Raw genomic sequence first — 26817 nt, forward strand, 5'->3', positions numbered from 1 at the left:
TGACCAATTGAAAACAGAGCTTTTACCCGCTAAACCAATAGGATTATCAGGATTCTCTACAGAGGCGGTCTTTCTGAGAAACAGTGCGTATCGGGTTAGGTTGTTAGAAAGTTAATGGCTGGGGGAAAGAGATCCTCCTCAACCCTCGCTTCGGGAGAGTTTCTGGATTCCCTGAAGTAAAATCACGCAAATATCCTAAAAGAAAGAGCCTGGACGGACGTTTAAGTCAACAGCTAGCTCGTTAACACACGTATCGTGAACATAAGTATGCAGGATGCAGTAGCCGGGACGGCAATGCTGACGGACGGCTTCGAGGACGAGATTGACTCGGTGACTCCTCGCTCCCCAGTGGCAGGGATGGGGGTAGGAGCGACACCAGGAGGAGTCGGACTAGGGGGCATTGGGATTGGTGTAGGTGGAAAGAAAGTACGTTTGTACGGCGAACCAGGCGGGCCTGCTGCAGAAAGACTGGATTTCAAACTAGCGGCCGCGGCCGTCCTCTCCTCGGGTCCAGGATCCGGCAGCGACGAAGACGAGGTTTCAGAGGTAGCTACGCTAAGCTAAGCTAGTTAGCGAAGCCTAACCAGAGAGCTAGGCAACATTCCTCTCCTAGCGCGAGCTGGCTGCTAGCTAGCGAATTAGCTCGCAGTTGGCAACCACCCCCTCCCAGGCCGCTGAAATTACGTAAAATAAGCCAGCACTTTAATGGAATAACACCTATTGTCAGCTCAGGAGGCCATGGAGTGTTTGATGTCGATAATGTTTGGTGAGACACAGCCAGTTGTTGACGCTAACCGGCTGAAATGTTTTATTTATGCAGCGCAGGCTGTGACTACGGCCTAGTTCGGGTGGAAGCGACGACGGCCTCGTTCGGTGCTGTCGTCTCGCAACACCCATCACAAGTTTGCAGCTCTCCCAACAGCTTTCCAGCCACAGCAAATGGAGATGCCCGTAAACCCACGGACGTACACGGCTGGCTAACTATCTGCCATTTCGTAGTTCTGGTGCAATTACGTCACTTTTCCAAATCATGTAAATTAACTCCGATCGTCCCTCGGCTAACTTTTCGTTACGTGCAGATTATGCTTTTCCTCGCGGAACTACTCGAATTTTCGACAGTCGGTGTTGACAAATAAACCAGTTGTTTTTTGTCATCCTTTGCCTCTCTCGGTCAGATAGCCACCACCACTGTGTCAACTTGATTTGCGTTGTCACAATTGAGAGCAGCTAGAGTTCATGTTGAGAGGTGTCCAACTTTCCATGTGCTGGCAGTCACACACGGGGGGACAGGTGTGATGGCATCTCCTCATCTCAGCTAAACACACCGTAGACATGTTTTATATCAACTCCGATAGATACAAATATTAAACCAATTATTTGTCTCCACAGCACAAATTTTCTGCGTCACCTCCTTAAATGAGAATGTGAAAGAACCACACCTTGGGGGATTTTGCAAAATAATCTAAAGGTTATAAGTCAGACTCACCAAATGTCATGTCATGACCAAACCACTTTTGCAGCATGTGTTGCCTAATGTTAGTTGTCAGTTTAAAGACTTGTCATGTAATTTAGTTTACCCTATCATATGGTGGAAGCAGACACAGGAGTGAAACTTCTCAGACTGCTAGATGGCAAATATTTGATTTGCACACACCTGCCAAAGGTCTCAGTTAAATGGCATTTTCATGGCAAAGTAATATTCATTGTCATCTAAAAGCTGATGCGCTATTTTAGTTAGAAACACTATCATCAGAGAGTTGTGGGTGTGGAGAGCAGTGCATATTACCTGTTGAGCCTTTTCTGTTCTACTTCACTAATATCTGACCTGAGGTATCTGTCTGAAACAAACTACAGCCAAGACAGCCAGACAAGTAAGGATGTCAGCTGATACCAATGTCAGTACAGCCTGGCCATTTCTGTCTGAGCATCAGCTGTGTAGTAGCGGAGGAAGAAAATATCAAGTTTGACAATTACATCTCAGGCAGTTTAATTGAGTCGCGTTGCAAGTGTATGGCCTCCGTGTCATGTTTCTCCACTCACCCAGTCTGCTATGTAAGCCTGAAAGGGAGCATTTGTTGTGGTGTTTTACTCCAGTGGAGAACTCGCTGCTCTGGGCAGTAGCTAAAATCTGAGCCCCAGGATTAAGCAGATGCCATTCTAGGCCTTTCCAGCTCTCTGGATACCAACACTCTGGGAACTGTAGTTCATTAATAGTGAAGACTGATGTCCATTGTTGATTATAAAGGCCTTCATAGAACTACATCCCCCATGGGGTTGTTGTGCTCTGTGTAACTATCGTATAGCTGAATTCCTCCACATTGCTGAATGCTGACTCTCTCACAACATTTGCTCTTTCCAGGCCAGGCCCTAAAAGCCTGCAGCAGCTTATGGATGGACGTGGACAAAATATGTTCCTTTAATCAGTTTTTGTCAGAGCTTGTTTTGCAAACTGTTCAGTAACAATAATTTGTAATTTATTCTAAATCTTTTCATTATTTTAAAATCTCACCCTCATCCAGTTTGGCCGCTTGCACAAGTTAACTTTAAAGTCTGTTATATGTGTCATTCTCAGTATAGCTAATGAATATACCTGGTCTACTTTACAGGATAAATGATTGACTGTTTGTTACAATTGCACAAAGCCACTTGGAGTTGTGTGAATCTGTCATCGGTGTATGTAATATATTGATGTTTATTTTTATTAACTCTGTAAACAGAGGTCAGTACACTAAGGTGCCTATAGAAACACTTTCCCATAACAAAGTTTGACCTAAAGACAGGAATCTAAGAGGTGTTAAAAGTTTACTCTAAAGTTTTGCTACAATTGATACATTGTGCAATTTAAAATATAAAAAGTCTCAACTACTAAAATTTGAAACTGAGAAATTGAACCAGCTGTTACTCTGAATTAGACTAAATATAAGCAAGTCGATCTAAATTTCTTTTCCAATGGTGCGTTTGTCGACATTTAACATTTTGTTTTGTTTTTATATTGTTTACATTATAAATTATATAAAGAGCAGAGTAAAACATGCCTCTATTTTTCTATATGTGATTAGATGAAAAAAAAGTCATTTTTTTAGTTTAATCTGTAAGTTCCACACTTTATTTACATATAAATATAACTATAATTTACATGGTAAATATATTGATGGGCCTTTAGTAACATTTACAAAAACCACCTACACTCAGAAGTGAATAAAGCATTGTTTGTTGTGTCAGCAGAGTTTATATTTATTATGTTGACTCACTTGGGTTTTTTCCTGGAAGAATAAAATGTTTGTAATACAGACTGTAATACATGGTAGCCAACAGGACCAAAGCGCAGGTATGAGACTGTGGTGCTGTACTTGGGCAGCTGACTCTCAGCTGAATCTCTCCATGTGTGCCTGAGTTGTAATTCCTGGCCATAGCACTTCCTGTGCTTTGACTCTTATCCCTGTGCTCCTTTTTTTTGCCTCCCTTCTATTGAAAGAAACTGTAAATAAACAAGGGCAGCATGCCTGGGCTTTTTATAGGTGTTGTATTTGTATGTGTGGGGCCTCTCCTGTACAGAATAATAGAATTAATATGTGATGTATTAAGCAACATAGTGTTTTCACATAGGTATTTCACATTTTCTCATGAGTTATTCTGTCTTACAAATACTGATCAAGTTCTATATGTAACAAAAAGCAGTCCATCATAAACTAATGTGAAAATAGCTGTCAAAGAGCTAATGCTTCCTCTTTTACCCTCGTTCCTCTATTACTTCCAGGTGGAGTCATTCATCTTGGACCAGGAGGACCTGGATAACCCCATTATGAAGACAGCGTCAGAGTTACTTTTGTCCAGCGCCACAGATGGAGTAGATTTAAGGACTGTTGATCCAGAGACACAGGCCCGACTTGAAGCTCTACTGGAAGCTGCAGGTATGACTGCTTTGTCTGAACTCAGTTCAGCTTCAGCTACGTCTTCAAGTATCTGCAACCAAGTCCAGTTGCCCTCGATCCAACCCTTCTTGGGTTAATTCAGCTTTACAAGACTTGACACGCGTTAATTAGTCATTGACCAGTACCTCATTTCGGCCACACCTATTTTGCCTCAGCCAGTCTAATTTGTACTTTAACATACAGTAGTTTTGAATGAGTAAAATCACATCTTTTTGCCTCAGCTTTTTTCCTTCTATGGCATTTCCAGTCCTAACAGCAGCTGGAGAGGTCTTGATTTGTATATAGCCTAAAGCTGAAATGGCAATAAAAAGAGCCTGCAGGTTCTGCAAGTGTCATATCAGCACATAGTTTGAAAGTGATTTGGGTAAATTAGTTTGATTAGAAACTGTAATCTAGGTGTAAGAAGGGCTGTGTAGATTAATCCATTAGGGCTGGGTGTCCTGGCCTCGTTTGGGCTTATGAACATTACCGGGCAGATTAACACCTCAACGCGCTTGAGCTTCCACAGCATGCAGAGAGCCTGTGTTGAACGGCTAATGGCTAATCTCATTCTATTCCCCTTTCTCCCTGACTAGTCAGAACAAAAGAGGTGGCACCTCACATTATTTATTTGCTTAATGTCTTTAGCCTGCACAATAATAATAATAACAATAACAATAATAATAATACCCTTGATGTTCTTTCATTAGATTTGTGAGGTGTCCTGAAGTGTTTTTGTGAGATATCAGCAGAGAGAGGAGTGTCTGTGTCTTAATGATTGTGGCAGGAAGATTTGGGCAGCCTCTGTTCATTCCCAGCATGAACAAAGTAGCCAAATACCAGGCCTGTCAGGACCATCACCAGGGAAGATGAAAGGGTCTGATGATGTCTCTGGGCTGTAGACTTTAGGCAGTTCTTTAGTGCTAAAGATTTACAACCAAATATGTTTAATATGGTGACTTTGTTTGGGATCGTTTTAATTTTCTAATACTTTTTGACACATTTGGCACATAAATTTGGGAGATGATGCATGGAAAGAGCTAAAGTCAGCACACAGTTGTGGATGTAAACACCTTGATATTAAAGCAGAACTTTGGCACTTTGTAGTTACTGCGTCATTGTCCAGAATGATGAAGAGAGGCTGTCCAAACCCTCTGGCCTAAAAGTTTAAGGACACCCTTTGTAGATATCTACGACAGGTCATTAGAAGAGATCACAGAAAATTATTCAAGGAAGGCTGTGATGTAGAGTTGGATTTTTTAGATTATTACCTATCAGACCTATTTCTCCTAAATTGAACAGACTTCACTGATTTAAATGCAAGCCTAGTTTATGCTAAGTGGGCATCATGCAGCTCTATAATGTAGATGGGAAAATATGGTATTGTTTATAGTAAATATCAGAGCAACCCTTGTGACCAGGTTGGTAATTGGTACGTAAGTAAAAAATCTTAATAGCAGCCTGGTCTGTGCCACCCAGGTTTTTGTGTAACTATTATCAATCCAGTGATTATGTTGCTTTCTGCAACGATTGAGCAGGTGTGCATATGAAAATGGGCCGTTCCCTGCAAGTTCTTTTCTCTGTGATCCTCACAGTCCTACTTCCATCACCATCTGTGTTCTCTGCTGAACGCCACCATTCACTGCACCATGATGATGAACTTTTTGCCCCTTGATAGACATTTTCTATTGTAATGTGTGTCAGACATTACAATACAACTCCCTGTAGAGTTTGTGAACAATAGTGGTGCTGTAAAACATTGCTGTGATTCACATCTAAATCGTTGGTGTATATAGTGTTCTATCAGTGCCACAAGCATGTTGGTGACATGATACACATGTCTGCTGCTTGAAAATGTGACATAATATATCAACAGTTGTTGTTTGTGCTGTAAAGGTTAGTAGTGTGGCTAGACAGGCAAAAGGGAAGTCTGCTATCCATAAGAAGCCATACAGGTTTGAAAACATTAGAAAAGAAGAAATGCAAAAGTTAGGAAATACATTGGAAATGTTTCCGAGACCTTAAGGGTACAAACAATTATTTTTACAATCGTTGAATGTAAACAAAACTGTTTACAGTAATTACTCCACAGGGTACTTTTAGAGCCTAAACCCTCACATTTTATGTTTGGAAATTCATTGTCACTCTGTGCTGGGAAATCAAATCATGTGGGCATTCTGTCATGATGCAGTTGCTCGTAGACAGATTAGGTTGTTACCATATCAGCCGAAGATTAATAAGATTTATATTCCTACCTGTACTCATGTCTTGGCAGTTGCATTGTATGTCTTCTGCAAATGTGGCTCCTCTGTCGAAACCAGAATCGAACCGGGGTCAAACACTAATTTAACTCGACTCTAACTGAACTCCAGTATTCCCAGCTTTCCTCATTGACCAGACACCATGCAGCAGAGATACTTGACTTTTAAAAGACAACGAAGGGGAAGACAAAATATAGTAAAAACCAAATGACGTCTGATTTAGTAAAAAATAATAGACAAGGGTATAAGAATGAGAAAACTGGGGCACCCCCATGGCCACAGTGGCACGTACCGCATGGGCCTGAGTGCTGAACCCCGGTTCGACTCATGATCTGATTGGACCCTTGCTGCATGTCACTCCTCTACCCTCTCCCTGTGTCCTGTCTCTCTCTCACTGTTCTATCGTTTAAAAAAAAAAAAGAATGAGAAAACTACAAGTTATCTATACTATCTGTTTTAAGTTATTGAATTTAATCTTTATTTAAGCAGACAAGTTCAATGGAGGTCCTCTGTTGCAAAGGGAGTCCTGGTTAATAAAGCAGAATAACATTAAAAAAAAACAGACATGAAGTACAAAGCAGCCAGACATACAAAAATCTTTGATGGTCCCAAAAGTAATTAACAAAAGAAAAGCCAAATGGACAAAAATAGTAAATCAGAAGCAAAAGAAAAAAGTGAGAATTCTCATGCAGATTTCATATGACACTGGCTAGTATTTTTAAGATGTGCGGCTCTGAACTATAGTTGAACTGTAGAGCCTATAGATAGAGCTGAAACAACGTGGTCAGTATGTTGTCTGGCTGTTAACATTCATCATTTGACCTGTACATTTCAGCAGTGAAGCAGTTGAGAAACATTTCTCATCTTTAGTAAGGGGATGTGTTTTCCTCAGTGGTAACAAAATGAACAAAGCTTTCAGACTAATTGATGTTAACACATTACACATCCATGTTAAAAGTCACTCTACTAAAAAGTCACTCTGCTGATTATAATAAACATCACAAAATACAGCAACTCATTAGCTAAAGATCACCAACACTGACATTGCTACATCTTACTCAGAATGCAGCAAGTTCCCTCTGAAACGATAGAGAGGGTTTTCAATTACACTGTAGTATGGGGACACTATGTATGCCACTTGTGACACCAGCCACTGCCAATTTATGAAAAGGTTTCTGCGACAAAACTAAGTTGATCTATCAGAGTGTGGTATGTGTCCTGGTCTGATTTCATTTACTGCACATTTGTCAGAAAGGTCATGGGGTGATCTGGATGCAATGTGGTCTCCCTATGTACAAATAACAGCCAGCTGCTACAGAAAACAAACTGGCGACGAAGGACAACAGATTCACCCATTTTATGTCTCCATATCTGTGGAACCAATAAAGTGTTTTCTGTAGCGTACACTTTGGTGAATATTAACCTGAATATCAAACAAATAATTTACTGCATTAGGTGTCAAGTCAATGTGACCCATGTCAGCACAGCTACTACTTTAATCTAGTTGTTATTACTGCATAAGATGCATATAAATGTCTTAATATCAGTGGGAATGCCACTTGTATGTTTTGAATAATCATTAGATATATAAAATACATTCTATATTCTATTCATGCACTAATACATTTTATTTTGACACTTGATAGAAGATCATGTTGTTTGTGTAAACAAGTCAAGCAGAGTTTTGGCAGAGCTGTGTGAGAGCAGGTGGTTATGGGTAAACACACTGTATATCCCTTTCATCTTGGATTTGGATTTTACTCCATGTATCCAAACACCTATGTGCTGTAATGGAATTGGCTGAGGCAGCTCTCAACCAGGAGCTCGGGACACTATGTGGCCCTTTTATCAAAGGCTAGAATTGAAAACCCAGTTGTAAAAAAACAAAACAATTTATTCCTGATAAGTTTGTACTATAAGCTATATACAAGCTCCCTATAAGTCGATTAATAAATATTAAAATATCAGATGAGAGTTGTCTTTGTTCAGTAAGTCAGTGAGCTTGAGTGTTGACTGGCTTGCAGTTTTGCGTTGGCTGTTCTCAAACAAACGTCGGCTGAAATTTTAATTAGCAACTTGGATAAAAATGTCAGATTGCATAGTGTGTTGGTGGTACAGTGGGTGTAGGCAGCTCAGTGGCTAGCCAGTAACTAGTTTCAGTCGAAACACAACAAAAATATCTATTTGTACTCTAACTTGTCTTGACCTCAATAAGAGCACAATGTCCATTTCGCTCACGTAAGAAAGAGTTAAACCTAAATAGGTGAAAGTCAGAAAGTTGTTTTTGTTTTAAGTGTGATTCACAGCTGCAGCTCTAACCCTAGTTTACCAGTAGATAGATTAAAAAATATACATAACCCTCAGCTGGTTTCTTTGTTTTCATCAGAGTTATTTACAGTGCTTCTGTTTTGGTTCGGTGAACCTTTTGCGTTCTCTGAGATAAACATGATACAGTAAAACATTAATGATCAACTTCCTCGACCTCTTGTTTCCCTCTGCCTCGGGGACCATTGCGAAATCCCCGTCTGAGAGCCGTACTAAGTTTAGCTCGAGTCGCAGGCCTAGTGGTGAAAACACAGGAGGACCACAAGGACTAGAGTTCACTTCTGTCTGGCTAATGGATGGGTTGAGGTTGAGGCTGAAAAGTTCAAAGCCAACACTTTTTTTCTTCTCTCTTGGCTTCATTTTTACACATGCCCTTAAAATGTATGCTACCACACACACGCAGACACACACTTGAATGGTTTCATTGGTTGGGAAATGAGCCTTGTTCTGTCTTCTGAAAAAGATCTTTCAATGTAGGTCATTAGCAAAAGCTGTTTTTTTTCCCTCCTTGCTTGCTCTTCACTCTTGTTCTCCTCTTTGGCTCTCTCTTCTCTTCCATGACAAACACACACACAAACACATTTTTTTCTCATATGGCATTTTGTTTTCTTCCCAGTTGTGCTTTTCTCCCTTGCTGACCACTGTCTCTAGTTTCTGTTTCCCTCACATTCACTGCCTCTTACCCATCTATAATTCACACAGGATGAGAACTTTTTCTCTTCTACCATTAACAGCCTGAATCTATGTCTACTAGTACATACGACTAACATTACCGCCCTCACTGTATTCATTCTAGTTTTGGTTACAGATCTGATCTTACCTGGACAGTCCCACAGTAGCCCAGTGAACATTGTTTTGTACCTCACCATTTGACCCAGTCACTGGCAAAAATGTAGGAATTAAGGATAATAGATGGTGTATTGAAAGTAGTGAAGATATTACGCCATATTAACAAATGCTTGTGTGTGTTTTCTGTGTCTGTGTGTGATTTTTTTTTTTTTTTCCCCCCTTCTTCCTCCTTGTGTATGCTGCTACTAACCCTGGATTGGATTGGCTGGACTGGACTTGCTTCTTCATCTGGTCTGGTGTGGTTGTGCTCCCCCTGTGGTTTGCCTTGCCCTATGCACCTCTGCCCTTTTGGTGTCCGGCAGGCATCGGTAAACTGTCCACTGCCGATGGTAAAGCTTTTGCAGACCCCGAGGTGCTACGGCGACTGACGTCATCTGTGAGCTGTGCCCTGGATGAGGCTGCAGCAGCCCTGACGCGTATGAGAGCTGAAAACACACTCAACGCCGGCCAAGCCGACAAGTATGTATCTCGCCCGTACTGACACTGGCATATGCCAGTTTATCTTGTGCACAGTTTCATATGCAGATAGATGAATCCACACACACTAACTTAATCATTCTTACCTCTCTCAAAACTGAGGTGCATATACAGTATGTCTGCGTGTGTGTGTGTGTGTCTGCTCCTTCAAAGTGAATGCATGATTGTCAGGCGTATGTGTGTTCACCTGTCACAGTGGCAGTAATTGTAGCAGTCTGGTTATTTTCAGCCGTAGTTTAGCAGAGGCGTGCTCAGATGGGGATGTCAACGCTGTGCGCAAATTGTTGGATGAGGGACGGAGCGTCAACGAACACACAGAGGAAGGGGAGAGCCTGCTGTGCCTCGCCTGCTCAGCTGGCTACTATGAACTTGCACAGGTATGTGAAAGGAAGGGTGGAACGGGATGTGATTTTAGCATAATTGTGATTTACATGCTTGCAGTGTGTATTATCTGTACCCTGAAATAACCTGTCTTTGAAGCAAAGATAAAATCATGATGTATCACTGGTGATGAGAAATTTACCACCGATGAGAAACCTCCATGCACATTTCTTAACCTCATCATTACATCTTTCATCTGTAGGTTTTGTTGGCCATGCATGCCAATGTGGAGGACCGGGGCATCAAAGGCGACATAACGCCACTTATGGCTGCTGCCAGTGGAGGTTATGTAGACATCGTCAAACTACTTCTGGTCCATGGGGCAGATGTTAATGCACAGTCCTCCACAGGTAAAACCCCCCTGTGTTTCTCTACAATTAGGATTATTTCCTTCCCCCTCCGTGTTTTGCAGTCCGATTAATGTCTCTGCGTTCTCTCAGGCAACACAGCTCTGACGTACGCATGTGCTGGTGGCTTCGTGGACGTGGTGAAGGTGCTGCTGAAAGAGGGTGCTAACATTGAGGACCACAACGAGAACGGACACACACCTCTGATGGAGGCAGCCAGTGCTGGCCACGTAGAGGTGGCCAGGGTTCTCTTGGAATATGGCGCCGGCATCAACACACACTCCAATGAGTTCAAGGAGAGTGCTCTCACGCTCGCCTGCTACAAAGGTCAGAATGCAAATACAGTCTGTCCTCTTGATTACCTTGATTAGTCTCTCTGCCTTTATATGCTCTTTACTAATTCTCTGTTAACAGCAATAAAAGGTTTAGAAAATGGATTTTTGTTTGTCTGCTGCAGGTCATTTGGATATGGTGCGTTTTCTGTTGGAGGCTGGAGCAGATCAGGAACATAAAACAGATGAGATGCACACAGCATTGATGGAGGCGTGCATGGTGAGCATCTGACCCAAACCAAACCAAACCATTACCTGAATATTTTCTTCTCAGGATCGAGTCGCTTGTTTTAGAACACCAGATGACTGATTCTATTGACAGACAGCAATTTAGCAATTCTAACTTTATTTTTATCTCACAACTTAGTTCTTGTTCAAATTTAGTAACCAACATAATTCAAATTGTCATTTATAAATTTACATTGTACATCCATGGACTGCCTTTTGTATCACTGTCAGCTTACCGATTCAACATTAGATCCAATTCACAATAAGAGCTGCAAACCCTCAGTATCCTCACTCTGAAGCGTTTTGACAAAGCTCTCTGCACAGTACAATGTCATGTACTTCTATGTGGGCAAAAAGTGAATGTGTCTCAGTAAATATGTCAAGAACAATCTGTTAACAGTCATGTCCCATGATCGTCTTTCAACTGCCTCACCCAGTGCTAGTTCAGAGTTTCATGGTGTTCTCAACCTCATGTAGTTTGATTGTATTTGAGCTTTGCTGCAACATGATCCCATGAATGTATTCAGGTGCTTATCTCTACATTCTTTGTGTGTCTCGCTGTCCCAGGACGGCCATGTGGAGGTAGCACGGCTGCTGTTGGACAGCGGTGCTCAGGTCAACATGCCAGCTGATTCCTTTGAGTCGCCCCTTACCCTCGCAGCCTGTGGAGGACACGTGGAGCTGGCAGCCTTGCTCATAGAGAGAGGAGCCAACTTGGAGGAGGTGTGTAAAAAGCCAGATGCTTAAATACCAACACAAGTTTGGGAGAGACCATAAAATACAGGACAGGATGAAATTCTCAGTTGTCTTTCCAGAGCTGTCTTAAAAATATGAATTGTGTAGCTGTAAACCAGTTTTTGGTTTCACCCCTACTAGTGTACTAGTTGAGGTTTTTCTGTTAAGAAAAGTCTTAAAATTCTTGACAGTCATATTGCCCCTGCCTGGGTCTCTATGTATAGATAGATATCAGAGTTAAGATAAAAGTGTTAAGTTTTTCTGCGATAGGAAATGGGAATTTAATTTGTTATTGACATTCAAATGACATTTATGAAACCAACTACATGGCTAATCATTTAAAGAAACCCCAAGGTAGAGCAAGAGAGTAAGCAGGAAAAACTGACAATTATTTAGCAATATTTCATTGCCATTATTTAAAGGTTAATAAAGAAAAAACACATTTAGCTGGGAGTGAGTTCACAAAATGTCAGGCCAAATGACAGCTTCAGGTTTTAGTGGGTCTTTTTTCTTTCTCTGCGATCTTCCTCTAAGATGTCGACTTGGATGCCAGTGTCAAACAACCAGCAGGTTGAAAGTTTCCATCCTCAGTGAGAGTACGCAGACACAAAAGACAGACAGAGTTCTACACCACACAGTAATCTTGCCATGAGTCATACTCACCCATACTCTTTCTTATCTGCTGCTGCTGTTTCTGTTTGTGTCCAGGTTAATGATGAGGGCTACACCCCCCTGATGGAGGCAGCTAGAGAAGGCCATGAGGAAATGGTAGCGCTGCTGCTGGCTCAAGGTAAACAAGCTTTTCTCCTACATCTGGGAAATGGAAACTCAGAGTCAAATGCCATTCCAGTGAATTGTTGACACTTGTTTGGATTTGTTTGCCTGTGATCTGCCCTCTCTTAGTATTTGTCTGCTTTTAGAAGAAACACTAAAACCAAGATGTCTGTAAAGTAATACCAACGTGATTTTGGTCTGTTGATTTATCTGTGATTTGCCCTTTTTGAAACCAAAGCAATGACTATTCTTGCTCTGTTGTCCAGGTGCTAACATCAATGCCCAGACAGAAGAGACACAGGAGACAGCTTTGACTCTAGCATGTTGTGGAGGCTTCTTGGAAGTAGCTGACTTCCTCATCAAGGCGGGGGCTGACATTGAGCTAGGCTGCTCTACTCCTCTAATGGAGGCTGCACAGGAGGGCCATCTGGAGTTGGTCAAATACCTACTGGCTGCAGGTGAGCAAAAAATATGAAGGCAAGGAGCTGCAGATCTAGGAGAGCGAAGAGACAAAGAGTATGCTTAGCTGCAATTTATATGTCATAGTTATGCCTCTGTGCTAATAATCCTAAACTTTTGGATTTATCACTCAGGGGCAAACGTTCATGCCACCACGGCAACAGGCGACACAGCGTTGACGTATGCATGTGAGAACGGACACACTGATGTTGCAGATGTGCTGCTGCAGGCTGGAGCCAACTTGGTATGACATACTCTTAAATCCTCTTTGTCAGTCATGGTTTTTTGCCTTTTATTATACATAGGTTTAGATAACACCAAAACCAAAACAGATATGTATTGTAATCTGAGTCTGTATGAAATATATAATATGAATTGATGAAATTGAACAGAATTATTTTTTTTCTGGATGAATACAACTCATACTGTACTTAAAGTCTCAACTAAGCTTTAACTAACACATCTTCATCTTTGTCATTAAGGAACACGAGTCTGAAGGGGGGCGGACGCCCTTAATGAAGGCAGCAAGGGCAGGACATCTCTGTACAGTGCAGTTCCTTATCAGCAAAGGTGTGTTATTGATAACCTGTTCAGCAGTACCAATTAAAATGTACTTTTTCTGGAAATTATTGTAGGTTTAATCCTAAATCCACTTCATTCTTTTCAAGATGTAGTTGTTGATACAGCAGATTTGTGACTTAAGTTCAGTGAATTTTAATATTTACTAGACTTTTATCTGTCTCTACCCGGACCTGGATTTCATGGGGATGTGGACTTATTCTCTGTTTTTGTACAGTGTAACTGCGTCAGATTTCTTTGGTTGCTTTTTTTGTACTTTTAGTGCACCCATTCTTTGTGTCTAGTATACCTCAGTTATGTTGTTTTGGTTTTGGTAAATTTGACACCATTGCTTGTATATGGCAACACTGTGAGGGCAAATATGTTAAGCTGCTCTCCAATCCAGGCAGAGGCAGTTTTGGAAATAATAGGTTATTTAGTACAAATACATAAGTAATGTTGATATAATTACATGAAGAGAGAAAGCTTTAAAAGATATTTGAAATGAGGTATTTACTGATTTCAACAAGTTGACAGGAAAACATTTCATCCTGGAAGAATTAACACTCATAGACTGATCAATATGAAAGTGCTAAAAAAAAAGTTAAGGAAGAAGGAATAAGGATTTTTCTCCACTTTATTTCAGTGTATTGTGCACTGATGCACTTTTTTGTGACACCAGTAACACATGAATTGATAATTGTTACTTAGTTCAGTACTTGTTTTGGTGAATTTAGTCACAGAAATTTTCCTAGAGAAAAATGTTTATTGACTCACCCATTCTAATAATGGATACTTGTTTGTATATATGATTTCTGTAATTAATTTTGGTTAGAGGCCTTAGAGGTTTGCCTTTGTGAATAGAATAATTAAAGTCACATCTCATACACAGTGAGTTAATTTGTTTCCCCTCCTCACTCTCTTATCCAGGTGCTAATGTGAACAGAGCTACTGCCAACAATGATCACACAGTGGTGTCTCTGGCCTGCGCTGGAGGACATCTGGCTGTGGTGGAGTTGCTGCTGGCACATGGGGCGGATCCTACACACAGACTCAAAGTAATACACGCACACTGGATATAGATCAGACCAGTTAGAATATTTATGCCTGTCCTTTTGTGGGTAACAATAACACATCATTTAAATTATTATGTTTGCTCTTTGTAGGATGGTTCAACCATGTTGATAGAAGCTGCTAAAGGTGGCCACACCAATGTGGTGTCCTACTTGTTGGACTACCCCAACAACATCCTGTCTGTCCCAGCCCCTGACCTTTCACAGCTCACTCCCCCCTCGCAAGATGCCTCTCAGGTAAATACAGCAATAAATCACATGTTTGATTTATGTTCCCATGGCAAATCCTACATGTTTTTAGTATGAGAAAAAGTCAAATAGTTTTTTGTTGCTTTAACTTAACATGTCCTCTGCCACAACAGGTACCTCGTGTCCCAATCCAAGCTCTCGCCATGGTAGTGCCCCCTCAGGAGCCTGACCGAGCCCCATCAAACATCGCCACACCCCCACCCATCTCCAGCAAAGGTAAACAGTGCTACAAGTCCTGTCACCCAGTTAGTGTACTCAGGAAATGGAGTTGCAAACCTCACAAAGCTATTTGGCTTCTCCAGCTATATGACATTTTATTTTCAGCCCATCCTAATCCTCAAACTCTTCGATCTCTGTTGCTCAAATCCAGGCGTGTCCAAACAGAGACAGGCAGCCCTTCAGCCAGGTGTCCCCACGTCAGTTGGCCGGGGGCCTGAAGCAGAGCCTCTGCCGCCCTTCCACTTGTGCCAGCCTCTAGAGTGCATTGTGGAGGAGACGGAGGGAAAGCTGAACGAGCTGGGTCAGAGAATCAGTGCTATCGAGAAGGCCCAGCTTCAGTCACTAGAGCTCATTCAGGGGGAGCCGCTCACCAAAGACAAGATTGAGGAGCTGAAGAAGAGCCGGGAGGAGCAGGTATAATCCATCATCCAATTAAGCTCTACTCCTTATTTCAAATCTTAAGTAAGATGGATATTACCCTAAGAGCAAATTCACACTTGTTATTGTGCACGCTAAATGCAGTCTCGGAAGTTAAGTTGGTCAAACTAAGATGTGGCTGTTGCCTGTTTAGGTGCAGAAGAAGAAGAAAATCTTGAAGGAGTTGCAGAAGGTGGAGCGCCAGCTGCAGCTGAAAACACAGCAACAGTTCACCAAAGAGTACATGGAGGCGAAGGGCTTAAAGGAGGAGCAGGAGAGTGGACAGGGCCAGGGCCCGGGGCCTGGAAGTACGACATCTGCCCTGGGGCCCCTTCCCGCCACACCAGGTGCCCAAATACACACCAGCTCCGATACGGATGAAGAGGCCAACAAAGATGGGGAGCAAGAGGAGCAGCCAGGAGAGGAAGGAGAAGAGGTAAAACTCTCAGTAATTTCTTTTTAAATGTAATTTATTTTTGTAATGTTAGTTTTGACTCCTAACACTATGATGATCCCAGAGACTTAAGGTGTTTTCTGTACATTTTCAGGAAGAGGAAGACGACGACGAAGAGGAGGGTTCGGAGGACGAGGCAGATGGCGAGGAGGAAGATTACCCCAAGCTTCCGCAGGTGGGTACAATCCTCTACAGGGACGGACCACAACCACCACAGCAGCCTCCTCTGCCCCCTTCGCCACAGGCTCAGCCCCAACCGCCTCCTCCGCCTCTTCAGGCTGCCTTCGTCCCCATCCAACCCCTGCCAGACTACAACCCCACAGACTACCCGGGAAGTACCAGCCCGGAGCTGCAGAGGGTACTGGTGGGTCAGCAGATGCTGGGCCAACAGCAGCAGGGCCAGGGTCAACAGTTGGCTGGGTTAGGCCCAGGAATGATACCTCAGCAGGCCCCAGATGGGCTCATGGTAGCTACACCTGCACAGACGCTCACAGACACGCTGGATGACATCATGGCAGGTAAGTGCATTGCTTTTTGTTGTTGATTTGAGATTGTTGTTGACTCTCATTGGATGTAAGTGTCTGGTAAATCCCTAACCTGTATGTACATGTATAACTTTTTTCATTGTTTCCTGTTGCAGCTGTGAGCAACCGCGTACCCATGCCGAACACTACAACCTCACCCACACTCCTGTCCCAGCCACCCACACAGACGCCTGCAAACATCGCCTCACCCCCTTCAGTCCTGCCCCTCTATCCCTCTGTTGACATAGATGCACATGTAAGCCATAATGCCAATTTGACATGACAGAGATCTTAAAATTAACAATATATTTGAGTACATGTATGCACAAAGTCCCCTACCTTGCTGAGAGATGTTTTCCCCCACAGACGGAGAGTAACCATGACACAGCGCTGACGCTGGCATGTGCAGGTGGACATGAGGAGCTTGTGTCTGTTCTCATTGCACGGGGAGCCAACATTGAGCACCGGGACAAAAAAGGTATTAAAGTGCGATAAGAAAATGGGCTTATGAAAAGGTCTTTCAGTGGTATCATGAACAATAGAGTGGTGTGAATCAGATTTGATTAATAATGGGACTTTTTATATCTCAGGTAATCAACTAACTGTAATATTTCCACAGGTTTCACCCCTCTGATCCTGGCTGCCACTGCTGGCCATGTAGGAGTGGTGGAGGTACTCCTGGACAAAGGGGGTGACATTGAGGCTCAGTCAGAGAGAACCAAAGACACACCCCTCTCCCTGGCCTGCTCTGGGGGACGCCAGGAGGTAAACACATTCTATTTGAGTTTACCTTCACAGTAAAAGATTCCTGTTCATTTTTCCCAGCTTCAACTATGTTGTGTAACTGTGTTGGACAGGTTGTTGAGTTGCTGCTGCTTCGGGGAGCCAATAAGGAACACCGCAATGTTTCAGACTACACGCCCCTTAGCCTTGCTGCTTCTGGGGGTTACGTCAACATCATCAAAATACTCCTCAATGCTGGAGCTGAGATTAACTCCAGGTGAACGACAAGAACCTCAGTATTCATTTTGGCCCTTTGGTATTAGCAAAATGTGTCCACCAATGTCAGCCTCATTCTCAGGACAGAATTATTCTCCTTAATCTAAATGTAACGTTGTTGTTTTAGTTCCTGAAAGTGAATGAGGTTGAACTTTGGATTTCTTCTTCGGACACGTCAACAACACAGTGTCAAACAGATACAACCTCTCTGTAACATGTGCCGCACCCTAAAGTAATAACACAGTGATTACCCTGTTATAAATGAGGAGTGAGGAAACCGTAAGGACGTAACTTCAAAAACACAGTTTTATAGCATCTACTGAAAAAAAAGTGAAAGTACATGTTAAGTAGCTAAATTGCAGTAAAATGATAACTTTTACTGAAACAGACAAATCTTAAAATAAAAGTTAAATATTATAAGATATTAGTGCACATTTAAGGATTATATGTTTTATTTAGAATAATGCTCTCTAAAGTGTTTATTTCTTTACTTTTTTCCCTCAGGACTGGCAGTAAGCTGGGAATCTCTCCACTTATGCTGGCAGCTATGAATGGTCATGTACCAGCAGTGAAGCTGTTGCTAGATATGGGCTCGGACATCAATGCCCAGATTGAGACCAACAGAAACACAGCTCTGACCTTAGCCTGCTTCCAGGGACGGGCGGAGGTTGTCAGTCTGCTGCTAGATCGCAAGGCCAATGTAGAGCATCGTGCTAAGGTGAGGGAACTTCCACCTTCCAGAACTGATATTAATTTGTATCTTTGCAGGCCTACACTGACTGAACCTGTGATTCTGTAGCTGAGATGACCCATCTATTATATGAATCCCTATTAAGCATATTTAGTAAACATTGGAGAAAACATAATGTGCTCTCTGCCACATAATAAATGCAATCAATATTTTGATCCCTATTTTTTGGTGCTGTATCTGCTGGCCATCTTGATAACTGATTCCTCACTTCATGCAGACTGGTCTCACTCCTCTGATGGAGGCAGCCTCAGGAGGTTATGCAGAGGTGGGCCGAGTGCTGCTGGATAAAGGTGCCGATGTCAATGCTCCCCCTGTCCCCTCATCCCGAGACACTGCCCTTACCATTGCTGCCGACAAGGGCCACTACAAGTTTTGTGAGCTGCTCATCAACAGGTGAGTACTCTTGCTGTTCTATTTTTTTTCCATAATGAGATAATCCTCAGTTGTGTCTGTTGTTGAGTGAGTTAGCTTTTAGTGTTAGCCAATACTTTGTGTTTCTGGTTTTATCCCAAGTACTAATTGTCCCCAACTGTCCTTTTTTCAAGCACAATTATTTTGGTGATTTTAATCAAATGTTGGTAATAAATTCAGTCTGTTGCCAGTGTATTCATCCTGTCTCAACCCTGTCAGGTGCATTTCTAAAGGCAGCCTTTCTTCCTGTCTTTGCAGGGGTGCCCATATTGATGTACGAAACAAGAAAGGGAACACTCCTCTGTGGCTGGCGGCAAACGGCGGCCATTTTGACGTGGTCCAGCTCTTGGTCCATGCCAGTGCTGATGTGGATGCAGCCGACAACCGCAAGATAACCCCACTCATGGCAGCTTTTCGCAAGGTTGGCAGTGTTTACCAAACTTGTGGTTGTGACTGTCATGCTACACTTTGGCAATCCTCTGTTTACTAACCATTTAACTTAACATTTCAGGGTCATGTGAAGGTGGTGCAGTATCTTGTGAAGGAAGTCAACCAATTCCCTTCAGACATTGAGTGCATGAGATACATCGCCACGATTGCTGACAAGGTAAGTATTGATTTCCTTTTCAGTCATTAGTGTGCTACATCTATTGGTATTGACAAATGTGATGAAGATGTTAGCAGAGCTCTAACTCCAGCTGTTCCCTTTTTGCTGCAGGAGCTTTTGAAGAAGTGCCACCAGTGCATGGAGACCATCGTCAAAGCCAAAGACCAGCAGGCAGCCGAGGCCAACAAGAACGCTAGCATTCTCCTTAAGGAGCTAGACTTGGAGAAGGTAATATCAGATACGCGTGCACACTGCATGTGGAGGTCATTGCTTTCTGAATACACTGCAAGGGTAAGGACAAACGTGCCTTTTTACACTGGCTCTGTTTTCTGTGTATCAGTCCCGAGAGGAGAGCAAGAAGCAGGCTCTGGCGGCCAAGCGTGAGAAGCGTAAGGAGAAACGCAAGAAGAAGAAGGAGGAGCAGAAGAGGAAGCAGGAGGAAGAGGAGGGGCAGAAAATCAAGGAGGAGTCCTCTGAGATGCAGGAGCAGAAGGAGGATTCGGCTGAAGGTAACTTTTTATGGATTTTTCTCCTGAGAGAGCTGGACTTTGCTAATACCTGCACTTATGTTCTTTTAGAATCAAGTGGTTGGTAACTTTTCCTGTCTCACTTTCAACACCCCCCCCCCCCCCTTAGAAACAGAGGTTCCCATTGAGCCTCCCAGTGCAACCACCACCACCACCATTGGTATATCTGCCACCTCCACCACTTTCACTACAGCTTTTGGTAAGAAGCGAGCTAGTGTGGCCACTACCCCGAGCACCAATCGCAAGAACAAAAAGAACAAGACAAAGGACTCCTCGCCCAACGAACCCATCATATTACAGGATCCTCAGGTGAGCACAACAACCTTGTGTTTTCCCTTGCTGATTCATGCTTTGTAGATTTGATAATCCTGATGCTCTGCATTGCGTTGGACAAGCACCATGACGGACAAAAAAAGAACATTCTGGTGACATCTGTGCTTTTTCTTTTTAGGTTGCACTAGCACAGCACAAGGCTGACAAGAACAAGATCCACGGTGAGCCACGGGGTGGGGGTGGGGGAGTGACGGGTGGCAACAGCGATTCTGACCCCTTGGATAGCACCGACTGTGCCAGTGAGAGCAGCAGCAGCGGGGGCAAGAGTCAGGAGCTCAACTACCTCCCTGACCTCACCTCCTCCGCCTCCTCCTCCTCCTCCTCTTCCTCCTCCTCCTCCTCCTCAGCCCCCTCCTCAGGAGCAGCCCAGGCCCTCCTGCCCGGCCCAGAGAAGAGACACTGTCCTCAGCCGCAGAGTGACGGCAAGTTGGACAACAAGGTCACAGTCTCCATCTCAAAACCAACGCAAAAGTGAGTCCCTGATGGAGCAGAGCACATTTATCATCTGTCATGGACTGTGTGTGTTTGTGTAGCTGTTCATCTAGGGAGAACAAGCTGAGCTTTTAAGTGCTATTTTTATGTGTGAACTATTTGCAGTTCGTTTTGTTGAGACATATATTTTCACTTCATCCTCCAGCTTATATCAAAACGTTTCCTAGGTGTCAAGACAAGAAATAACAGATTATACCTTCATTATTGTGATCCAACCGAAGCTCATTTTTGCGTGTTTTGTCACAGAGCTCCAGACACAAACGACTCCACCTCCAACTCCTTGCCCTCTCCATTCAAGACCATGGCTCTTCCCGTTACCTCGCCCAACAGTAAGCTCAGCCTCACAAGTCCCAAGAGAGGCCAGAAGAGAGAAGAGGGTTGGAAGGAGGTGGTCAGAAGGTCAGTTTATTTAATAATAGCCTTTTACATTACATGCTTTTCCTGAGTTCTTACACACACATTCTACTATGTGTGCACACATTTGTAAGAGACATTTTTGTGTCTGCATAGAGCTGTCAGTCCAAGCATATACTTATTTACATGGCGAGCTAGTAAATTTGCATTTGTCGTTTTATGAATTATGTATCAGCAAATGTAAATTACCATTACCAGAGTTAGTATAGGCTGGTACATGTAAACACATAAAAAACTGACCTATGACTGCTTCTTTTGAAGATCAAAGAAGCTATCTGTGCCAGCCTCTGTTGTGTCCCGGATCATGGGCCGAGGGGGCTGCAATATCACAGCCATCCAGGACGTGACAGGAGCTCACATTGACGTGGACAAACAGAAGGACAAGAACGGAGAGAGGATGATCACCATAAGGTAAAACTAATGCCCTCTGGTGGACTGTAAACACCAATGCAGCTGGAGTTTAATGCATGAAGTTTGTAAGCCCCCTATCAGATAATCTCATTCATTTCTAATGGCCAGTCCAGCAATGCAGTAGTCCAGCTTGTCTGAGTGGACACAGTGTTCAATGTAGATAAACTTATACTATAAACTTAACAATATTATTTTCTATCCTCTCAGCTCAATATTATCAGATATTATAATAATTTTGGCATTACATATGATGACCTCGCCATATCAGGGCCATATATGCTAAAACTGCTGAAGGCGAGCACTGCAGGGAGACAATATAACCAAATCACATGCCTGCATAAAATGATCAGGCTTGGACACAGGATACAGAGGTGTTACTGTTGTGCTTGTCTTGGAGCCAATGAAAATGTTTAGTGTGTAGCCGTTGGAGGATGTGGTCCCTGCATCTTGGTCATTTTTTTTAATGTCAACACTAAACACTCACATTTGCTATTGCTATTACATAGCTCAAGTCATTTACATTTCACCAAGACATTAAAGTTAGAAAAGAACAAGACAGTAGTCAGGCAGCAGCAATAGTAGACCTCAAACTGAACACAACAACAGTGGGTTTAATAACTATAGGTGCTCCAAACCACCTGTGCTCTGGAGGGGGCAGTTTGGTCTTTCACAAAACTTAATAAGACTTAATTATGTCATCACTATTTAGTTGTTATACAATTTGATACGAGAACGTAGTCTGACTAAAGTCTGCTCTGTTGTTTCAGAGGAGGGACGGAGTCTACAAGGTATGCAGTTCAGCTGATCAATGCTCTAATCCAAGACCCAGCCAAAGAGCTTGAGGATCTTATCCCGAGGAATCACATCAGAGCCCCAGGCTCTAAAACAACCTCAGCTTCCTTCCCCAGTACCACAGGGGCCACCAGCGGTTCAACCACTGGACCAAAGGCCCTGAGCTCACTAGTCACCTCCACGGGCGTCTCGTTCCAGCCCTCCTCATCCTCATCTTCATCCTCCTCTCAGGCGGGGGGAAAGATTGGGAAGGGGCTGTCGTCAAACGTCAGACAGCCTTTCCCTGTGTCTTTGCCCCTGGCATACGCCCACCCACAGCTGGCTTTACTGGCTGCTCAGACCATGCACCAGATCAGACACCCTCGTCTACCTATGGCCCAGTTTGGTGGTACCTTCTCTCCCGCAGCCAGCACCTGGGGACCCTTCCCTGTGCGTCCTGTGAGTCCCGGCAGTGCTAACAGCTCCCCCAAACACAATGGAGGAACCACCAGCACTGGAGGTCAGGCCAGACCCAACTCGACCCACAGTGAGCACAGCAACACAGCCAGCTCAGGAGCCCCAGTCTCGACCACCAACACCACCACCACCAGTGCTCCTAACACATCTACCGCTGCAGCCTCACCTCATACCCCTAATCCTACCCCGTACAACCCCCAGCCAAGTGTACCCACTCCTTCCTCTGTCAGAAAACAGCTCTTCGCTCCTGACCCCAAGCCTGCTGGTGTCACCCCTGTGTCCGCTGCTGCCACAGCAACTAGTGGCACAAATGTAGTACGAGGCACAGGTTCTCCTGCACATCACAGTTCCACTACAACTACCGCTAACACCCCTCAGCAGCCAGTCGGACCTATCTCACAGCCCCCCATCCAGCCAACTAAAACAGAGCCGAGTGCTGTTGCTCCTCCTGGAAAAGACAAGCCCTCTCTACCTGTGGAGAGCCAGCCTGTTACTGTCAGTGAGAACATCAACTCTGTGGGTTTCACTGCCCCTGCCATGGCTTTACCTCCCAAGCCAGAGCCTCGACAGCAGTTACCTCCTCCTCCCTCCTCTGTACCGTCCACAGAGGCTCCACCACCCCTCCTCAACCCACAGCCCAGCTCCCACCTCCCCTCAGCACCTCCTCCTGTCCTGTCACACAATGTTGCACATCCCAACAACACTGTACCCCATTTCTCAGCCCCTGCGCCCCGAGTCTCCCATCGTATGCAGCCATCAGGGCCTTACTATTCCCCTTCTGAACAGCAGCAACAGCAGCAGACACAACAACAACAGCAGCAGCAGCAGCAACAACAATCCGTGTTCGTGCCCTTCAACGCTCAGCAAGAACCCCCAAAACAGACCCAAAACCAGACGTCCCAGCCCACAAGTCTGCCTCCACAAGCCCAGACCCAAGCTCAAGCCCAGGCTCCAGGCTCCCTTCAGGTCTCTGCTAACCTTGGGATGTTGAACGGTTCCCAGATGCAGCATGTGGCCAGTGCAGGCAAGCCTCAGCAGATACCTCCTAACTTTGGTCCTGCAGGCCTCTTCAACTTCAGCAGCATCTTTGATAACAACAGCCAGGTAAATTAAAATAACTTTTATATTATAAACATTAGCCTGCCATCTTTCTTTGACTAGTCACTATTCTTATGTAATCACCTAAAATGACATAAAATGAGGTTTAATAAATGAACAACATTACAAAACATTAAACAGTACAAAGGCTATAGTTCCTTTTTTGCTATCACGTAAGATCAGTTATGCACCCAGTGATTATAATGTTGTTGTGCTTGTCTTGCAGGTTGGAAACAATCAGGTCTGGGGTGCATGCCATCTGCCTGCCCGCTCACCTCCAGAGCAGTCGTACTCAGCTCCACCAGCCTACATGAGCATGGGCCAAATGGAGAACATGATGCCCCCACCTCCTCCAGACAGCTCCAAAGCCCCTGGTTACCGCTCTGCCTCTCAGAGGATGGTCAATAGCCCCATCGGTACGACTGTTTTTCTGTGTGAATCTCTTTGAGATTATAAATCAGTTTTTTTTTTTAGAGGAATCAGACTAAAATAACAGCTTCAAAATGTGTCTAACAGTAGAATATATTTAAAATCTGAACATAAATATAATCAAATATAATAAATCATTACATGTGAGAAAAGGTTGCAAGGTAGAGATATGTCTTCATGTAAGTATTTACTGGTAAGGTGATATTTGGAAGTAAATTGTATTCTATAATGAACTGTCTTTTCACTTGTCTGCACCCACAGCTTTGACCAGCTATGCCACCAGTATCTCTGGCAGCCCTGTGTATCTGCACGGTCATACAGCGGTTGGCACGCCCTCCTTCAGCAGACAGCACTTTTCCCCTCACCCATGGAGTGCATCCACATCAGGTACTGGGGTCAAACTGTCTTAAATGATCTATTTGCACATTTAAAAAAGCTGTTTTGTAGCTGATCTTTTCTTATCAGCTTGTTTTTCCTGTAACCTTCTTTAAATTAGGAAATGGCATTTTATTGGCTTATTTTCTTTCCTTTGTAAACCAGGTAGTGCAGATGTATCTGTTTCTGTCAGTAATTCAATAATTTCAGATGAGTAAATCTGATCTGGTCCTAACTTTTTCTTCCTATATTGTCTCTTCTCCCCCAGGTGAATCTCCTGTCCCACCTCCCTCTACAGTGTCATCGTCTGCCCTTTCCACCTCAGCTGTGGCCCCTCCTCCCCAGCCTAAGCCAGGCAGCTCCTCGCAGCAGGACCGGAAGGTCCCCCCACCCATCGGCACAGAGCGGCTGGCCAGGATCAGGCAGACGGGTTCGGTCAACCCACCTCTCCTCACCACCAGCTACACGGCATCTGTTGGACAGGGGGGCATTTGGTCATTTGGTGTTGGCAGTGCTTCGGGTAAGAGCAAATTTTGTTTTGGTGTTCTGTGTTCCTTTTTTGTTTCGTACAATTAAGACAACTGGGGAAATGGTGTATGCAGTAATTGTAGATGTGTGACTTAAAACAACCAAAGCCACATTTAAGTCTGTGCAACTGTGATAAGCTGTGATTAAAGCTGTAACCCCTTATGTGTCTTGGTACAGAGGCAATGTCTGGTTGGTCCCAGCCCCTGATGAGCAGCCACATGATGCACCCTCAGCTTCAGGCAGAGCAGTCGGCCTTCTCTCAGCACCAGCCCATGGAGCAAGATGACACAGGCATCGCAAACCCTGCTAACAACTACCACCAGCCTCAGCATTTGCCCAACAGTTACATGGACTTCCCAAAGGTAACACAAAGCCATGGCTCAATAGATGATTTAACCTCTGTTCCTCTTGTGTGCACATGTTTTACCAGTGACCTGTTGTTGTCTGTTCAGGGGATGCCTATGTCGATGTATGGAGGAACCATGCTGCCTCCTCATCCTCCCATGGCAGAGGGGCCAGGGGGACCGATGTACAATGGTTTGCACGCTGGTGACCCTGCGTGGAGCCCCATCATCAAAGTGGTCCCAAACAATGCAGATAACTCGGACCCGCAACAGCAGGTAAGGTTCTTTTCATTACACCCATTCTGTCTAATCATATGTTTAACAGTCAGGCTTGTATTTCTGCCATCAGTCAGATATAATATTTGACTACATTTGTCCTAACATACTCCCCTTATGGATCCTCTCTCCTTCAGGTGTGGCCTGGTACCTGGGCACCTCATGTGGGCAATGTGCACCTGAACCACGTCAATTAGACGGCGTCCACAGCAATCAAACGCACACAGCATGACCCACAGCGCAAACATGAAATACCAATTGACGAATACGACCGAATGAGACAAAGAAAAAAGAAAAACTGTTCAACATGTTAACTTTAGTATAGACCTGAGAGTGCAGAGCAGAGGTTGAAGAATTGGAAGTTGTCTCGACACAATTCTTTGATGTGCCTATCTCAGACAAGGAAAGAGGAAATTTGGGCGAGAGCTGTTATCAGTGTCCCGATGATGCAAACAAACATGCGCGATCACCTGTTCAACAGGATCCATTCTCTGCGTAGTTTAGCGATTTTGACTTAAACCCACATACACCGTTCTTGGGCTGCAGGGGGCTCAACATGAAGTAGCTATTTAAACTTGGCCCAGAACTAGATGATGATTACCTAAAGAGAAAGAGAAATCAGAACCTTTTAGAGTGGTAAATACATGTATAATTGTTTACATACTAAAAAGGGTTAAAATGAGAGTAAATTTCATGTCGTATAGTGGCTCTACTTTATGTAGCCTGTATTAATGTGAAATATTTACCTTAATATTCAATAAAAAGATTGAAAAGTAACTGTGTGCTGTTTTACTTATTTTCTTGTTTTCCTGACTAAAACACATTTCATTTAATGAAACTGTCATTTTTGGCTCCTTTTTTCACAGCTGGAGTCTTTGTGTAATCTTGAGATCTATCTTTATAGTCTCAAACTAAAGTACAGTCAGATTTTTATTAGATGCAGTCATGCCCAATGATACTTCAACAGGATACTTATGTTGTTGCAGTCTGACCTTAGACCA

General features: G+C 43.7%; 1 protein-coding gene across 8 annotated transcripts; it reads left to right on the forward strand.

The window, feature by feature from the left end:
* The first annotated feature begins 86 nt into the window (after positions 1 to 86).
* ankhd1 (ankyrin repeat and KH domain containing 1) lies at positions 87 to 26593 on the forward strand. 8 transcript variants are annotated; one of them, XM_051072213.1, is made up of 40 exons: positions 88 to 546; positions 3758 to 3911; positions 9649 to 9805; positions 10038 to 10200; positions 10407 to 10554; positions 10645 to 10878; positions 11009 to 11101; positions 11671 to 11834; positions 12555 to 12636; positions 12887 to 13078; positions 13214 to 13323; positions 13562 to 13649; positions 14568 to 14695; positions 14804 to 14947; positions 15073 to 15175; positions 15330 to 15592; positions 15750 to 16031; positions 16144 to 16567; positions 16690 to 16829; positions 16940 to 17051; positions 17193 to 17338; positions 17431 to 17573; positions 18077 to 18290; positions 18541 to 18716; positions 18993 to 19155; positions 19246 to 19341; positions 19453 to 19569; positions 19682 to 19850; positions 19978 to 20177; positions 20320 to 20362; positions 20549 to 20672; positions 20940 to 21092; positions 21369 to 21518; positions 22286 to 23870; positions 24091 to 24280; positions 24555 to 24680; positions 24937 to 25188; positions 25374 to 25558; positions 25649 to 25816; positions 25954 to 26593. In XM_051072213.1, exons 1-40 carry the CDS (start codon positions 268 to 270, stop codon positions 26011 to 26013), a joined length of 7920 nt encoding a protein of 2639 aa, XP_050928170.1. In that variant the 5' UTR covers positions 88 to 267; the 3' UTR covers positions 26014 to 26593. The 8 variants fall into 8 exon arrangements, with proteins under 8 accessions (XP_050928168.1, XP_050928170.1, XP_018531106.1 ...); XM_051072211.1 differs by having other exon boundaries at positions 87 to 546; positions 9682 to 9805; positions 20320 to 20672; XM_018675590.2 differs by having other exon boundaries at positions 11009 to 11103; positions 11679 to 11834; positions 20320 to 20672.
* The last annotated feature ends 224 nt before the right edge of the window (positions 26594 to 26817 follow it).

The sequence above is a fragment of the Lates calcarifer genome, linkage group LG8, assembly GCF_001640805.2.
Source record: "Lates calcarifer isolate ASB-BC8 linkage group LG8, TLL_Latcal_v3, whole genome shotgun sequence".
NCBI lineage: Eukaryota > Metazoa > Chordata > Actinopteri > Centropomidae > Lates > Lates calcarifer.

Coding starts and splice junctions, on each gene's coding strand:
- ankhd1 (XM_051072209.1), top strand. CDS start 268: ATGCAGGATGCAGTAGCCGGGACGGCAATGCTGACGGACGGCTTCGAG. Junction 16,032..16,143: donor CAGGAGAGGAAGGAGAAGAG/GTAAAACTCTCA, acceptor GTACATTTTCAG/GAAGAGGAAGACGACGACGA. Junction 24,681..24,936: donor ATGGAGTGCATCCACATCAG/GTACTGGGGTCA, acceptor CTTCTCCCCCAG/GTGAATCTCCTGTCCCACCT.